This window comes from Lynx canadensis, chromosome B2 (genome assembly GCF_007474595.2).
Source record: "Lynx canadensis isolate LIC74 chromosome B2, mLynCan4.pri.v2, whole genome shotgun sequence".
NCBI lineage: Eukaryota > Metazoa > Chordata > Mammalia > Carnivora > Felidae > Lynx > Lynx canadensis.
The window spans coordinates 59,272,636-59,291,155 of record NC_044307.1 but is presented as its reverse complement, the minus strand read 5'-3'; the positions used below and the strand labels follow the sequence as shown (position 1 = coordinate 59,291,155).

The following is an 18,520-nucleotide window of genomic DNA, read 5'->3' as shown; positions in this document are numbered from 1 at the left end:
TATTTTATCTCTGGGGTATGTGAAAAGGTCCTACACATGTGTGGTAGCTTGATTGTTCCAATAAACAGACACATGAAAATAAATTTTTTGTTGTTGATAATTACATTTAACCAAAATAGTATATTTTGTTATCTCAAAATGTTTTTAAGAGATGAGGATTAGTAACTAATATTAAATTTAGAAAGAGGTATTAAAGCTTATGATACTTTACAGAAATAACTTTTGGGGAGCAAACATGACTAATTGCATTAATACATTTATCTTATTATATGGTTGCTAAATCCATGTAGATAACTCAGTGCTCTGTTATTCACCAATTATTTGTATTTTTTTTTCTATTTTGGATTTAAAATCTGTCTAGTTATGGAAAAAATACAGGAACACAATGTAATTAATCTAGGAGAAAATTACATGAGAGTAAAGCAAAGGCAAGAACTGTGACTCATTCTGTTAAGAACTTGATCACTTAATTTATCTTTAGATTGCTTCTATTGTGTTATGAGAAGAACAGATGTTTAAACTGCAAGTAGCCCGTGATGCATTCTACCCTTTATTACTCAAGTGGCTATTGTACAAATATTCTCTTTTCATAGTTCATTGACCTCTATACTCCCTACCAATCCATCAACTTTCCTTTTATCCTCATTTCTCCTTATGCCTTTAATTACATGGTTGATCATTTTAAGAACAGTCCGCTAAGACTCCATGACAATTTAGGTATGTGTCACAGATCTCTGTCAAAATCGGTCTACTTTTTCTGTACCTTCAGTTGGGCAGTACATAAAACTGTATTGTTTCAGAGTAAAGTACAATTATCTTGCAGTAAATCCATGAGTCTTAATCTAAAATGGATCCAATAAACTACCTATCACACTAGCTTATTTTAATTCATGTCGCTGTCTGCAGTATGTGTGTGTGTGTGTGTGTTATTGTTGTTTGTTAGTTTCTTTGTTTTCACTTTTCTTCACCCTCTAAATTCTGCTACTTGCCACTCAGGTCCAATCTTAAAAAGAAAAGAAAATCATTATCCATCAGTTTCTTCCTCTTTGCAGCCAAACCATAGAATGTCTACTTCTACACACTTTTCCTTCTGTTAGAATTAGAAGGCCTTCTTTTCTTATCATCTAATTTCCTCAAAGGGTGAGATTTTGTTGCTCTTCCTCTGCAACTTTTTGTAAAATTAATAATACATTTTCTCTTTTGTATAATTGACTTTTCATCAATAGTTTTGTCCTTTCCAACAGCTTCTAATCATGCTCAAATCACCACCATTACACAGCACAAGCAAATAAAAAGCAATACACATAGACAATCTCCCTATACACATAGTATCTCCCTATAAATCTTCTCTTGCTCATAGAAATATGTATTTAAATGTCTAAAATCTCTGTCTTCTTTCTTTGACTGTCTCTTACTTGTTAAACCACTTAAATAGAACTTCTCCACCATCACTGCACTCAAAAGGTCTATATCTGGCCAAATAAAACAGATACTTTTCAACCTTCCTCTTACAAGACATTTCAGTAGCATCTAATAAAGCACGCTTTTCATTATGCTATGTTAAATAAGCCAGACATATAGGAGTTCTGGAGATCTAATGTACAGATGGTGGCAATAGTCAGAAATACTGTATTGATTTCTGTGCTTGAAAGTTGCTAAGGGAGCAGGTAGGTCTAACATGTCCTCCCTACAAAATATAAGGAAAAGAAAATAAAATGGTAATTAAATGAAATAATGGATATGTTAACTAACTTGATAGTGATGATTATTTTACAGTGTATACATATATCAAAACATCAAATTGTATACTTATAATATATACAATTTTTATTTGTCAAATATAACTCAGTGAAGCTGAAAAACAAACAAAAAATACTCTTTTCTTCTTGAAACATGCTTTTTGTTCTTCTTGAAGAACATGCTTTTCTTCAGTTCTCTCCCTTTGTTTCAATGAAACAGTATTGTTGAATTGTTTCTGTTTGTTTATGAGTTGTGAGAATTTTTTTAATATGTTCTAGATAATAAGCCCTTATAAAATGTGTGATTTACAATTTTTCCGCATTCTGTGAGTTGCCTTTTGACTCTCTTCAGAGTGTCCTTTCCTACATCCATTTATGGTCATTTAGAGTCTGCTGCTCTTCTCTCAGCTCCCAAATTGATTTTGAAACATTGCGGTCATTTCTTATTCTTCTTGGGAATATACCAAATGTTTAGAGTAGTATCTAGCATCTTGTTGAATGATTACTATGTGCTGACATTTGTGTAAGATGCCTTTGCCTGAGTTAACTATTTATTCTTACAAGTATCTGAGGTGAGTACTAATTTACTCTCATTTTATAGATGAGGCAAATAGGAACACAATTATTTGTCCAAGATCACACAACTGATTAATGACAAAGCCATGATTTGAACACAGGATTTGGGATTTCTGAATCTTCACTTAGTATGTGTGTGTTATGGTAAAATAGACATAACATTATACTACTTGAAAAAATTAAAGTGTACAATTCTTTGCATTTAGTAAAATTATAATGTTGTGTGTGCAGCCATCACCACTGTCTAGATCCAGATAATGTCATTACTGTCATGAAATTAGCCATTAAACTGATTTCCATCTATGAATTTATACACGTTGTATATTCTAGAACAATTTGTACAAAGTGTGGCCTTTTGTATCTGGCTTCTTTCACTTAGCATAAGGTTATCAGGATTCATCCATGCTGTAGTGTATCAGTACTTCCTTTATTTTATGGCTGAATAATAGTCCGTTGTTTGGTATACTACAGTGTTATCCATTCTGTTTATACCTTATCAGTTGATGAACATTTGGACTACTTTATCTCTATCTTTTGGCTACTCTGAATAGTTTTGCTGACATTTGTGTAGAAGATTTGTTTGTTTATTTGTTTGTTTGTTTTGAACACCTGTTATCAACTCTTATGAGCATATACATAGAGGTAGAATCTGGGTTGTATTATATTTCTTAACACTATATATCTATCTTTGTTATACTTTCATGCTATATTTTTTATTTTATTCTTATTTAACTCTGCTTAATTGATGCCAAATATTATGCTCATTTATGTTCACAATTTTTCCTCCACTACCTAGCATAGTGCCTTGTATACTGTAAGTATGTGATAAAAATGTGCTGAGTAAGTGAGGCATTAATGTTTTGCCAATAGTTCTATTCCTGGATTTGTGGGATACTTTTAAAATAAGTGCATGTCATTCCATAATGCACTGGGAATCTCATGGAAGATTTTTGAATATCTATTAAAAGCCAAATTTCTTAGTTTGAAAAAAAAATCATTTTTCTAAACTCAGAAGAAGAAAGTAAAGCCATTAATTTTCTTTCAACTGTTAATACCTCTGGACTCTGCCAAGCAGACCTGCAAATCCTCTACTACATTCTCCTCACAAATGTAGCTTAATCTGTGGAATATTCTTCATGGCTTCACCAATCAATAATCTTTATCTGTTTTTTCCTGTACTGAGAATTGATATCCCATTTTTATTGTAAAAGCAAGGGGATGTTTTTCTCAAAATTTACTGTGAATACAAAATTCACTGTGAGCTCTGAAGTCCACTCTGTTGCAATGATCTGAAAGCCTTCTGCAGAGTGGCAAATGTTCATATGGGGAGGCAGCCCACAGTTCTGTCAGCACCACTGTTCCATGGACAATACTCTCTCCCTATCAAAATACTGTTAAAAATTTCAAACTTGCTATTCACTTTACTTGCATTACATACATACGTATGTTTGCCTTGTTTTAAAGAGCTTGCTTCTCAGGGCGCCTGGGTGGCTCAGTCAGTTAAGTGGGGTTCATTCGATTTAAGTGTCAGACTTCAGTTCAGGTCATGATCTCATGGTCCTTGAGTTCGAGCCCCCCTTTGGGCTTCTGCTAACAGCTCAGAGCAGGCCTGGAGTGCTTCAGATTCTGTGTCTCCCTTTCTGCCCCTCCCCCACTCACGTGTGTGTGTGTGTGTGTGTGTGTGTGTGTGTGTGTGTGGGCGCTCTCTCTCTCTCTCTCTCTCTCTCTCTCGAAAATAAACATTAATGGGGCACCTGGGTTGAGCATCCGACTTCGGCTCAGGTCATGATTTCACAGTTCGTGGGTTCGAGACCCGTGTCAGGCTCTGTGCTGACCGCTCAGGGCCTGGAGCCTGCTTCGGATTCTGTGTCTCTCTCTCTCTCTCTCTGCCCCTCCCCTACTCACACTCTGTCTCTCTCAAAAATAAATAAAGATTAAACAAATTAAAAAAAAAAAAAGAAAATAAACATTAAAAGAAAAAAAAATAAAGGAGTTTGCTTCTAACTATAAAATAATATGACTGACTATAAATAATACTTGTATATCAGGACAAATAAGACCATTTTTGAAAAGAAAAGAAATACAATACAAAAGAAATACAGAGTGGACAATCCTACCACTCAGAAATCACTAGCATTGATATTCTATATTAAAACTATTTCAGATATACATTTTTACCTTCCAAAATTAGGAGCATCCCAAATACTTAATTATATATGTTTTTCACATATTATTTTGGGAATGTTTTCTAATATAATGGAATTTTCTTCCAAATAATATATTTTTTTTTTATTTTTTTTTTCAACGTTTATTTATTTTTGGGACAGAGAGAGACAGAGCATGAATGGGGGAGGGGCAGAGAGAGAGGGAGACACAGAATCGGAAACAGGCTCCAGGCTCCGAGCCATCAGCCCAGAGCCCGACGCGGGGCTCGAACTCACGGACCGCGAGATCGTGACCTGGCTGAAGTCGGACGCTTAACCGACTGCGCCACCCAGGCGCCCCCCAAATAATATTTTTAAATCACTCACAGTTTTCATTGTTATAATTCATTTAAGCTATATAATATGATTGGATTTTTTAAAGATATAAATAAATGTTTTTTTGGATTAAATAGATAAATGTTTATTTATTTACTTTGAGGGAGAGGAGTGCATTCAAGAGGGAGAGAGGGTCAGAGAGAGAGAGAGAGAGAGAGAGTATCCCAAGCAAACTGTGTAAGCACTGTGGCACAGAGCCCAGTGCAGGGCTCAGTCTCCCGAACCATGAGATCATGACCTGAGCTGAAATCAAGTCGGATGCTTAACCAACTGAGCCACCCACGCACCCCTGTGATTGGATTTTTTAAAAATCCTTTTTGTATATTACTAAGATAACACTCCTGTAGTACAAATCTTTCAGACCACCTCTTCTTATTTCCTAAGAGTGATTTTCTAGAGCAGCACTGGTGAACAGAACTTTCTGCATTGATCAAGTGCTCTGTATCTGCACTGTGCAGTTCAGTTTCTGCTAGCCATATATAACTATTGATGACTTGAAATGTGGCTACCCAATTCAAAGCAGTGAGTTTTTAACTTCACTTAATTAAAATTTAAATTTAAATAGCCACCATATGAGACTACCATATGAGAAAGTTCATAGAATATACAACAATAAACCAAAGAGTTTTGATATTTCTTTAACTGTGATTAAAATTTTGGATTGGGTTATATAGATCCTAGACACCCTCTCTTTTCTTCTTTAAAAAACTGTTATTCAATTATTTCTTCCTTTTCAATACTTATTTCTTCCTAGAAAACATCTGTTTTTCTTGTTTTTGATTACCATATTCTTCCCCCCACCCCACCCTCAGTTATCATCTTTGTCACACATCGTTTAACCTGAATTCTTGTATACTATTAAAATTACCCACATACCAGATACAGTTTCTATCTACATTTTAAACTTTGTCTTCAAACTTTCTCTCATTTATATTTTTCTGTGTTATCCCAAATATTCAGTGATTTTTAAATTCTTCATCTTGTACAGATAGTTTTGTATCTGTGGGTCTTCCATGAGTAGGTTACCTTTGCTTTCCTTTGTAATAAACACAATGGTGTTTTCCATAAACATAATAGTGTTTGACTTACTGCTCACTTATAATTAGGCAACAGGATCCATTATGCCCTAACCTTAGCCAAAAGGCTAGATAAGTGGATAACATTTTAATCTACTCTGAATTTCCATTGAGTGATAAATGAACCTACTCTCATACAGACCAGAGGATAAACTAATATTCAGTGTTCCCAGTGTAGTTTGCTGGCAAGCCAAAAACTAGTGTAGTTTTGCTATAATGAGTATGATCTGTCTCCTTCTAGAGTCTGGTTTCATGCCTTGGAATACACACAAAAAAATCACAGCCCTGAGTTTAAATTGCTATTGGGGCTATTCTTGTCTCTAATTTTCCTGTCGACATTTGTGTCTATCTGTGTTTACCAGGACACAATATTAACAGCAAGCCAGACTCTGTCTTCCTATCTCTCTGATTCCTGATAATCTCCCTACCTAAATAGATATGGTTAAATACAACGATATTTTGGTGAGAATTAAGTGTTACAAAGTCAGTGCCTTGGTTGCCTACAAATGTCTTATTATTTGGAGTAGTGGGACGAAGAGGGCATAAAAGTATTTGGTTTTTATTTGTGGAAAACGTAAGGTTTTAAACAATCTCGTTTCATTAAAATTTTCTCTTAGATTATGTGAATAAATTATTTGCCAGTTTTTTTCCTGTTATGTCTCAGACACAAAACTAGCTTCCTTTAGTCTGTGACAGTAGACTTGGGGCTCTATAAACTGCATTTTTCAGATTCCTTTACTAATTGCCTTCCAATTAGAATCTGAAGAGAGGTGTCCTCACAGGTACCACCACTAGCTATCCAAGTCCTCTCCTAGGAGGTCTGACTATGAGTATTTACTCTGTGAGACCTCTCTGTGCTTAAAGGTTCTGGTAACTCCACGTCTTCCTTTAGTTCCCCTGTCCTTAGGAGGAGTAAGTATACTTAAAGTTATTATTTTTAGTTACTTCATAGTTCCATTTTTGTCTTTGATTCCTCTGATCTGTGCAAACAATTCCCCATTTTTTTTTTTTTTTTAAATTTTTTTTCAACGTTTTTTTTATTTATTTTTGGGACAGACAGAGACAGAGCATGAACAGAGGAGGGGCAGAGAGAGAGGGAGACACAGAATCGGAAACAGGCTCCAGGCTCCGAGCCATCAGCCCAGAGCCTGACGCGGGGCTCGAACTCACAGACCGTGAGATCGTGACCTGGCTGAAGTCGGACGCTTAACCGACTGCGCCACCCAGGCGCCCCCAATTCCCCATTTTAAATTCACTTAGAATTACCTACAGTAAAAAAATAATTACTTACTGTAGTTTATATATATCTAACTGTACACTGGTATAGTTATCTCTCGGTTTTCAGGGATCCTGTGTGTTTGTTGCGCGCGCGTGTGTGTGTGTGTTCACGTGTATGTGTTGCCTTTATAGGTAAATTAGAATATGGGAAGAGACAACATCATGAGCTTGTTAGGCAGATCTTACTGTAATCAACAATACAAAATATTGATTTTAAAAACTTCTACCTAAAACTTTCCCAATATATTGAAAATCTTGTTGAAATATGTTAGCAAATTACCTTACAAAATCTATACTCTTCATGCTACAAGTGATTTTCCATTTTTGCAACTGTCAGAGTTACATTTAAATTTTTATCCACTATTACCTTTTTATTCATGTTTCCTTTTATGCATTTTTCTTCTATCACACACTATTACTTATTTTCTCTTTGCCATATATTTACTAAGCTGCCTTGTCTTTCCAAAGTTCTCACATTTGAGATCATGCCAATTGATTTCATAATGTGAGACTATTCCCAGTGTGCTTAGTAACTGCAACCTCTCTTTATTTTATAATATTTGAAAATTATCCTCTAGATTTTAAATGAAATTATTAAATGGGATCATTAACCAGAATCAATTATACCAGATACTGTGTCTACATCCATAAGTGGGGAGACAATTTAACCATGATGCAGCCTTTCTCCTATGCTCTCATTATTTAAAACCCATAAAGAAGAGACAGGATTCCAACAGGAAAGTTCCCATGTAATCACTCCAAACAAACACTCTGTTCCACAAGGATCCAGACTGAAACATTACGCCTGTGAAACTATCATGAGACATAGTAGGAGATTAAGCGTGCAAATGTGATTTGTCATTTCTAAAGCACTTATAAAATTTAAGAATCAATCTAGTGCCTGTATTCACGTTCTCATATTTTGGACATTTATTTTTTGATAGCACAGCTTACTGTGTTTACCTTTTCAGTTGACATTACTTTCTTTCATGCCTCCCTCCATTCGTTTAGTGTTTCCTCTCTCCTCGAATCCCAATCCAAGTCCATATGATGGTCCACGTACTTTGAGCTCTTTCCAGTCTCTTATTCTTTCTCTCCTACTATTCCTCTTTGCTGCTTGTGCTTGAAAAATACAGAGGTGTTTTTGTTTTTGTTTGTTTTTTTGTTGCTTTTCCTTCAATTAAACAATCTATGTTCTGTCTGAAGAGTTTTGTATGTGCTGCTCTCTGTCTGGTCACACTTTCCCCACATCTCATAGCTACTTCCTTCAACTTTATTCAGGTCTCTGCTCAAATGCTACCTCCCCAGAGAGGTGATCCTTCTCTGCAGTATGTTTGATGCTCTCTGAAGTCACCCTCCAATGTCATAGTTGGTTTTCTTTTACTTCCTTGTACTTATCTCTACCTGAAAGTATGTATTAGTTTTTACTGTTGTTGGGGTTGCTGGTGTTGTTGTTTGTAATTTTGTTGTTTTGTTTTTGATTCTGTGTCATTCCCACAAGCATACACACTTCATCAGGCAGGTAGAAACTTTTTCTGTGTGATTAACATTGTATCCTTAGTGCCAGTTAATAGTGCCAGACATACCTTGGAATTTAAGTAAATAAACATTTTTAGGTGAATGCAAACAGCATTTAATTGTCCAGCATTTCAAACTGATAGCCCAGGGATATAAAACTAAATGAGGCTTTTCCAGTTATCTCTATACTTCTCTCCTGCATTGGAAAGCAGTAATCATTGGTGGTGGTAATGTAGGTGGCACAGATTAGGAGGGGGAGAAGGATGGTGTGAATAAAACCTGAGTGACAGGGCAAGTATAATTGTCTTTTCATTTTCACATACTCTGTTTTTTAAAATATAGTAAAATTTTAGGGGTATTTTTGAGATTTATGTTAAGTTCTGTTTACTAAGAATCAAGTAATAAATAGAATTTAGGGAATTAAAAAAAAGATTGCCTTGCTGTTTATGAAACCCTTCATACTACTATCTGATTTATTTCTCACAAACAGCTTGTGAAAATATCAACATTATTTCCATTATACAGATTAAAAAGCAATCTATGTTACAGAAAAGTGCCCAAGGAAATAAAGGCCAAGGCTTCTTTCAAAAGCTCTAATGTCCTGTAGTAAGGCATTCATGTTTTACTTTTAAGTCCTACTTTTCAGGGATATTATAAATAATATTTCTGCCACTATGTGAGGGTACAAAAATTCACAATTACAGAATCTTTTTTTGTTTGTTTGCCTGTCATTACTGATTGATTGGTAATTTTCAGTGGCCCCAGGATCAGCATGATTCAATTATTATAAAAGTTATGAATTTAACCAACTCTATCACTTTATTTCATTCACTTTGTTTCAACACACTAACACAATAATTTGATGCTTTTAAATTTAAATGTTATATAAGATAGCCTTTCCTGTAGCCCAGAGTAACCTATTTTTTTTAAGAAAACTACAGATCTTTATTTATACTTCTAATAGTAATAGGTCACCTCTGCCAATGATCTAATTTCCACGAAAGTGAGAATTTCTTCTAGGCTTAGGTCATCTTATTAAACGTTATAATTAACAATACATGATTGATGATAAATACTTGAAAAGGACTGAATTACCCTACACAAAATGCTTCCCCAACATAAATCATCACTATATTGTAATATTTAGCTTATATAGAGCCCCTAGAGAAGATTAAAAAGTGTCATTTGGATGTAAAAATTTATGAAAAACAGCATTTGGAATATATATTTATTGTCAATTACAGGACAGAATGAATTTTAAGAGTTTTTATTGTATTTTAAGTATCATTTTTTCCTTCCTTTATGTATTTTTAATTGATTTTAATTGAGTTTTCCCTTAAATGCAAATAAGAATAGAAACTAAGGACATAAATTTTTGTCAAGATTTTGAGAAAGACACAAGGAGTTATAGCAATAGAAAGAACAGACAGATAGATAGGAATTCTCAGATAAAAAATGTTCAAAATGAAAAAAAATAAATCTAATAAATACACATTTACACACAATAACTTTAATTTATAGTAGTCCTAACCCCCCTTTCCTTAAGGCCCTCTTGCCCCTTAGCTTGTGTATCTTCTTTTTTCCATGATGTCTCTGAGGAATTTTTCTCTCTGATTTACTCTGGCTTCCTCTGCCTATCCTGTGAAAAGTCCAGGCTCCCCAGAGTTTTATGCTTGAGTTCCTTCTCAATTTAATGTATCTTCATGACTTTTTGAGTCCAGCAATTTCCACTTTCTTAAATTTGCTAAAGACTCTCAGGTCTTTGATGTCAACTTTGATATCTCTCTTTATCAACTGACTGTATTCCCATCTGCTTACTGTTCATCTACATTGAATTTCCAAATACTAAACTCTTCCTGTAATACCACTAATGAGATTGACTTTCCTTTCTTGGTTAAAAGATACCACTATTCACTCAGTCACGTATGTGGAGAGCCTCAGCATCATCTTTGGCACTTAACTCTCCAACTTCATCCTCTTAGTGGCTAGGATGTGACAATTACAACATTGTGAACTTTCTCACAATTCTATCCTGTTCTCTTCAGTCTGACTGTCTTAGTGTGTTTGTGCTGCTATAACAAAATACTGTAGACTGTGTGGCTTATAAATAACATAAATTTATTTTTCAGAGTTCTGAAAGCCGGAACTTCTAAGATTAAGGCACTGGGAGATTTGGTGTCTAATAAAAGCCTGCCTTCTGGCTCACAGCCACCACTTTCTTGCTATGTTCTCACGTAGTGAAAGGGGCTAGGGATCTTTCTGAGGTCTCTTTAATAATTGAACTAATCCACTTATGAGCGCTCTGCCATCATGACCTAATCACCCCCTAATACCATCATCTTGAGTGTTATTTTGGGAGGGACACAAACATTCAGTGCATAGCACATATTGTTACTGTATTGAAGCATTTCATTTACCTCTTCTTGAAATCTTGTCCTTTCCTCTACTGCATTGTAAATGAAGTAACAAAGTTTCTAAAACCCAAATATGATCATGTTACTCATATCATTTGTATTACCCACAATCCAAACAATTTGTATGGAACCCCAACATCATTCACAATCTAGTCTACCTAAATGTTCCAGTCTCGTCGTTAGTCATTCTCTTTCAGGCATCCTATTTCAAATAATGACTAGCTGTAATACAAAAATCAAGTTATTTTCATTTTTGTTTGCTCTTGCTCATACTTTGTACCTGTTACTCAGCTTACCATTTCCCATTTCTCTTCTTCCATCTTCTTAGAAACTGTTATTGTCACTTATAGGTATATCTCAGATGCTTCATCTTTTATTGTCTGAACAGAATGTGTGCTCCCATATCTGTGCTTCCATCACAAATCCAGGCTGCTTTAAAGGCTAAGACTTTGTTCAGTTTTTAATACATTGAGTACTTTTCTACTTTGGGATAAATATAAGTTAAATATCCAAAGCTTCAAAAAATATGCCCTACAACTGAGAGGGTAAACTTTGCTTTCTTCTTAGAGAAGCATTGCTGAAAGCTTCTGACATAGAGAAGTTACTGGGAAGCTACCATTTTGGATCAAGCCAGTGACTTGAAGTTCTAGCTAAGGATTTGAATATTACAGTAGAACCTACTCTAGTCAAGCAAGCCACATTGATACCTAAACCATTAAGTCAATAATCAACCCCTTAGTCTCCAATCCTGCTCTCAAATAAAAATGTCACTACTAAAATATTTTAGATCATATTCTAAAAGTAGGGAAATTGGTAGAAACTAGGGATTATGATGAAAACAATATAGGATTTTTTTAAGTGGCAATGAAAGTATTTCCCTGAAGTGGACCTCAAATTTTCTTTTAGAGTAAGTCAGATTATGAGAGCTGCCTACTTGACTACTTGATAGGATTATTTGGATGTCTAGTTTATATTTGGAATTTGTCATAACCAAAGGAGAAATCATGCTTCCTAAATACTTTTCACACAATTACTAAAGGTGTGTGTCTTCTACATCTTAATTAATAGGTTTCTCTGTCCACACATACCTAGGAGGCATCCTTGATGCCTCTAACCTCATCAGCCCCCAATTTCCAATTACAGCTATAAGACAGTCTAGTCATCTCTACTGCCAAAATATTTCTCAAACTCATGCATGCATTTTTTTTTCTTCACAACTACCATATAATCTAAACCATCAGATGCCCTCCTAGATTAATGAAATAACTTTCTTTTTTTTTTAATTTTTTTTTTAACGTTCATTTATTTTTGAGACAGGGAGAGACAGCATGAACGGGGGAGGGTCAGAGAGAGAGGGAGACACAGAATTTGAAATAGGCTCCAGGCTCTGAGCTGTCAGCACAGAGCCTGACGTGGGTCTTGAACTCACGGACTGTGAGATCATGACCTGAGCCGAAGTCGGATGCTTAACCGACTGGGCCACCCAGGAGCCCCGAAATAATTTTCTTTTTTAAAAAAATTAATGTTTATTTATTTTTGAGAGAAAGGGAGAGACAGAGTGTGAGCTAGGAAGGGGCAGAGAGAGAGAGAGAGAGAGAGAGAGAGAGAGAGAAGGAGGCACAGAATCCAAAGCAGGCTCCAGGCTCTGAGCTGTCAGCACAGAGCCCATTAAAGGGCTCAAACTCAGGAACTGCGAGATTATGACCTGAGCCAAAGTTGGACAGTTAACCAACTGAGCCACACAGGCACCCTATACCTTTCTTTTTTTTTTTAATTTTTTTGTTTGTTTGTTTTTGAAGGCTGGGGAGGCACAGCAAGGGCATAGAGCAGAGGATCCTAAGTGGGCTCCATGCTGACACCAGAGGGCTCAATGAAGGGCTTGAACTCACAAACCTTGAGATCATGACCTGAGCCAAAGTCAGACACATAACTGACTGAGCCACGCAAGTGCCCCTGAAATAACTTTCTAAAATGATATTCTTGGGGCTCCTGGGTGGCTTAGTCAGTTAGGCATCCAACTCTTGGTTTCGGCTCAGGTCATGGTCTTGTGTTTTGTGGGTTCGAGCCATGCGTCAGGCTCTGTGCTGACAGTGCAGAGCCTGCTTGGGATTCTCTCTCTCCCCGCTCTCTCTGCACTTCCCCCACTTGTTCTATCTGTCTCTCTCAAAATGTAAATAAACTAAACTAACTAAATAAATAAAATGGTATTCTTGCCTCCATTCTTGCCAGTACTTTCTACCAAATAGATTTTCCAAAGAGTAGTCCATCTTTTAACCACATAAGTCAGAATATGTTACTTCCTTAGCGTAAAAGTCACCAGTGGCTTCCCATCTTCCTTAGAGTTAAATCTAAACTCTTCACTATAGTCTATAAGGTCTAACATCATCTTGCCTCTGCTGTTCCAGTTCACTTAATATCAGTTTCCCTCTGCTTCCCTCTACTTTAAAAGCACCGATCTTTCTTCTGTTCTTTCATAAGTGCTATTCCACATGCTCTTCCTCTTTCCAGACTCCTTTTCCTTATGCTCTGTCCAGGACTGTCTTGTCTGGTCATTCTGATCTCAGAATTAAATGTAATTCTATATTGTATCTTTGATTTTGCACACAAAATAGTACCCTCTACTTTCACTTTTATCACACCAATCTGTTTTATTTTCATCTGGTAATTACCACTACTTGATATCCTTTTTATGTATTTATTTTACCTTTTTTTTTTTTTTTGAGAGAGAAAGAGAGAGAGAATAAGAAGGAGTGGTAGATTGAGAGAGAGAGAAAGACAGGAAGAGAATATCTTAAGCAAGATCCAGCCCAGTGTGGAGCCCAGCGTGAGGCTTGATCTCATGACTGTGAGATCATGACCTGAGCCAACATCAAGAGTTGGGCACTTAACCAACTGAACCACCTAGGTGCCCCTATTTTCACTCTCTTATTTTATGTCCTCTCACTAGGATGTAAACCTTTTGAAAGGAGGGTCTTTGTCTATCAAGTTTAATACTGTATTCAGTTTCCCATGCTCTTCAGAAAGTGCCCACAATTGCATTTGCTCTCATTACTCTCCACAAAACTATCTGGGTGATCTTTTGAAACCTCTGTTTAAAATGCAATTTACATGCAATTAAATTCAGAATTCTATAAAAAATTCTAAAGAGTATGCTGTCCTTTCCTGCCTTCACCTCGTCATAGCTACCTGGTTGACTCTGGCTTGGTGAAACTACTGGGCTCTCCGCTATCCCTCCAGCACTCCCAGCATACACAATTACTAGCTCTCTCAGCATAACACACTTGCATTGATTACTCCCTTGTTTCATTTATTTGGGTGCTGATTTCAGTATAACCTTAACAGAGAGGTTGTGATGAATCTGTTTGAAAAGTGATAATACCACCATCACCAAACAGTCCTTCACGCATTATCCCCATGCCACTTTAGTTTTCTTTATAGTAGTGCTCAGCACATTAAATGTATTTTTGTGATTGTTTTCTCTCTCTTCACAGTAGAATTTAAGGAATATAAGGGCAGGCAATTTTCTTTGTTTAATTTTGTACCCCTAGCACCTAGCATAATGTTTGGTACAAGGTAGTTGTTTGGGAATGTTAACTGAATGAATGAAGATAATGAGCTTAATGAATGTTTATTGAAGAAAGAAGTGAATTAAACAATATACATATACATATATATTTATAAATGTATAGTTTCCATATATTTAAATTTTTCATTTTCTTAACTTGATTCTGTAAATAATAAATGGTGACTGGAAGCATAAATGAGAAACAGGAAATAGTAAAGCTTATTTGTACTTGAGTACATGAAAAGTGTAACATATTTCTTAAGTGTGATGCATCTTCTTTGTAAGTGAAGTTCAGTCAGTCGTGATTCAGATAATTTGACTTGTTTAAAAAACAACTGAAATGTCCAATGGCACTCTTTTGGGAAATAACAGCAATGTGAGTGAACAAAATTGTAACAAACTGACAGAGAAAAGTAGCAGATTTTGCTATTATGTATGTTAGTGGAATAACATGTTTAGTTTTATTGACTTGTGTATAGTCTGTTTAGGAAATTGTGTATCCAATTATCTTCTGCAATTGATTGTATCAAAGCATGTGATATCTACTGTAGGTTGAAATGATGTCCTCTCCACTGCATGCTAGGTGGATGATTGGCTAGTTGATGTTCCTTGGAGCTAGTCTCTGTGATTGACAATTTTTATTCCAAAAATCTGTTTGGAGATATTTGCGTTGCATGATTTATTGTTTTGTAATCACTTTAGATATAGAGACAGAATTTTGTTCTATATAAAGTGGTATTTTCCCACTAATATTGAAAAAATGATCTCTATGCCTGCATGGACATGAATAACAGAGGCTTTTGCACAGTTCTTTTGTAATACATGGATGTAATGTTCTCACACTGTACTCACAAGTAAAATGGAAAACTGCTCGCCTGCTCAGCCAAGTGCTAGGGAAGATAGTGATACACTCTCTCAGCTGTCTCCAGTGTGTCTTGTAAGGATGGCCTGGTAGTGATTGAAACCCCAAGAATTGCTCCATCGAATTTCAATTTGACACTTTCAGCAGACACAGCTACAGCTCCATCAATGAGACCGCTTGAAGGAAAAATAAAACATGAGATAGGCCAGTGAATATTATAAACATTAAATACTAGTTTTTAATTTGAAAAAAAAAATCTAAATTAACAAATTTTCATATGTGGCCATAAAAATAAAACCACTAAACATGAATAGACACTTTTCCAAAGAAGGCATCCGGATGGCTAACAGACACATAAAAAAGATGCTCAACATCATTCATCATCAGAGGAATACAGTTCAAAAACACGATGAGATACAACCTCCCACCTGTCAGAATGGCTAAAATTAACAACTCAGGAAAACAACAGATGTTGGTGAGGATGCAGAGAAAGGGGAACCCTTTTGCACTGTTGGTGGGAATGAAAAGTGGTGCATCCACTCTGGAAAACAGTATGGAGTTTCCTCAAAAAATTAAAAACAGAACTACCCTCTGACCCAGCATTTGTACTACTGGGGATTTATCTAAAGGATACAAAATGCTGATTCGAAGGGGAACATGTATCCTAATGTTTAGAGCAGCACTATCAACAGTAGCCAAAATACGGAAAGAGTCCAAATGTCCATTGACTGATGAATGGATAGAGAAAATGTGGTGTATATATATATATATATATATATATATATATATATATACATACATACATACAATGGGATACTACTTGGTGATGAAGAAGAATGGAACCTTCACATTTGCAACAACATGCATGGAGCTAGAGGGTATTATGCTAAGTTAAATAAGTCAGAGGAAGAGAAATCATATGATTTCACTCGTATGTGGAATTTGAGAAACTCAACAGATGAATATAGAGGAAGTGAAGGAAGAATAAGATAAAAGCAGAAAGGGAGGAAAACCATAAGAGACTATTAAATATAGAGAACAAACTAAGGGTTGCTGGATGGGAGGTGTGTGGAGGGATGGGTTAAATAGGTGATGGGCACTGGGTGTTGTATGTGAGATGTATCACTGTGTTCTACTTCCGAAGCCAAGGTTATTCTGTGTGTTAACGAACTTGAATTTAAATAAAAAAATTAAAAATATAAAACTGTTATGGTAATATGAAGAAAAATACAAGCTAATGTATAGGATAGAATAATTAATGGTAATAATAAATATTCTTACATTAAATATCTAATAAGTAATATTCAGCAGAAAAACTTGCAGGTTGATGATGGAATTGTAAAATAATTCCTTAATTAATGCATTATGCCATTAGCTCAAATGAAGGCAAAATATAAATGGGGATTTCAAAAGGTATTTGAAAGTTAGTTGATAAAACTCAGTATTTATTTCAAATATTTTTATTTTTATTTTTAAGAATTTAATTCCGTTGTAGTTTACATATGGTGTCATATTAGTTTCAAGTGTACAATAAAGTAATTCAGTAATTCCATATATTACCCAGTGCTCAGCAAGATAAGTGTATTCTGAATCCCCTTCACCTACTATACCCTCCCACCTACTCATCTCCCCTCTGGTAACCATCTGCTTGTTCTCTATAATTAAGAATCTATCTTTTGGCTTCTCTCTCTTTCTCTTTTTCCCCCCTTTGTCTCCTGAATTCCACATATAAGTAATATCATATAGTATTTGTCTTTGACTGACTGACTTCACTTAGCGTTATACTCTCTAGCTCTATCCATGTTGTTGCAAATGGCAAGGTCATTCTTTTTATGGCTGAATAATCTCCCATTGCATACACACACACACACACACACACACACACCACATCATTATCCATTCATGTATCAATGGATGGTTGGATTGCTTCCATAATTTAGCTGTTGTAAATAATGCTGCAATAAAATCTCTGATTTTTTTTTATTTTTTTATGTTTTCTATCTCTTTGTTAAGTGTCTCACAGAGGTCCTTCCTCCACTCTTTTTTCAAGTTCAGTGAATATCTTTATGATCATTTTTTAAAAATCTGTCAGGCATCTTATTTATCTCCATTTCATTTAGATCTCTTGCAGTGATTTTGTCCTGTTCTTTCATTTGTGGCATAATTCCTCTGTCTCCTCATTTTGTCTAACTCTGTGTCTGTTTCTGTGTGTTAGAAAAGTCAGTTTTGTCTCCTGCTTTTGAAAGTAGCGGCCTTATGAAGTAGAGTTGCTGTAGTGCCCTGCAGTGTAATGTCCCCTGTTCACTAGAACTTGGTGCTTCAGGAGCATCTCTATATGTGTTGTATCCCCTACTGTTGTCACTGAGCCATGTTTTCTTCAGCCCAGTTACCCACAATGGCTCTCTTTGTCTGTTGTTGTACGATTTGATCTCTGTGTTGTTAGTGGTCTACTCTAGGGCCATCTGGGTCTTAAATTGAGTCAGACCAGGCATTTGCCAGAGATGCGGTAGAACCAAACTGCAGGAGAATGTGGGAGTGGAGCACTCAGTGCCAGCAAGGTCCAAGCTGGCGAGAAGGGACCTGTAGCTTCCAAGTCCAGGGTGACTGGGCTGGAGTGGCAGATCTGCAGAAGTGTGCAGATCAGGGGCATGTGGTGTCTGCAAGGTTTGCTTGGATATCCTGAGGAAGGGGCCTGGAGATATGGCCAGGCTGGGGAGGGTGTGTCCACAGGAGAATTTGGGAGGGGGGGGGTTTGCACTGTTAGCAACTAGGTAGTGAATGTTGATGCTATGTTAGCTCCTGTAGGTGTCCATGTATTTATGTTGGGAGATGTGGGAGAGAAATGGCACCTGCCACTTTGTTTGTTCTGGAGAAATTTCCCAAAGATTTCTGCCTTTCCAGTGCAGGCTCTGAGATTGGTAAACAAATCTTCTTCCTTTATACTCTAGGTGT

General features: G+C 36.0%; 1 protein-coding gene across 1 annotated transcript in view; it reads left to right on the top strand.

The window, feature by feature from the left end:
- The window catches only part of EYS (eyes shut homolog), a 1,650,074-nt gene that overhangs the window by 232,650 nt on the left and 1,398,904 nt on the right, over positions 1-18,520 (top strand). The window contains exon 10 of the mRNA XM_030315776.1: positions 6,416-6,426. Coding sequence (XP_030171636.1) covers positions 6,416-6,426 — 11 coding nt within the window. The remainder of the gene's footprint in view (positions 1-6,415; positions 6,427-18,520) is intronic.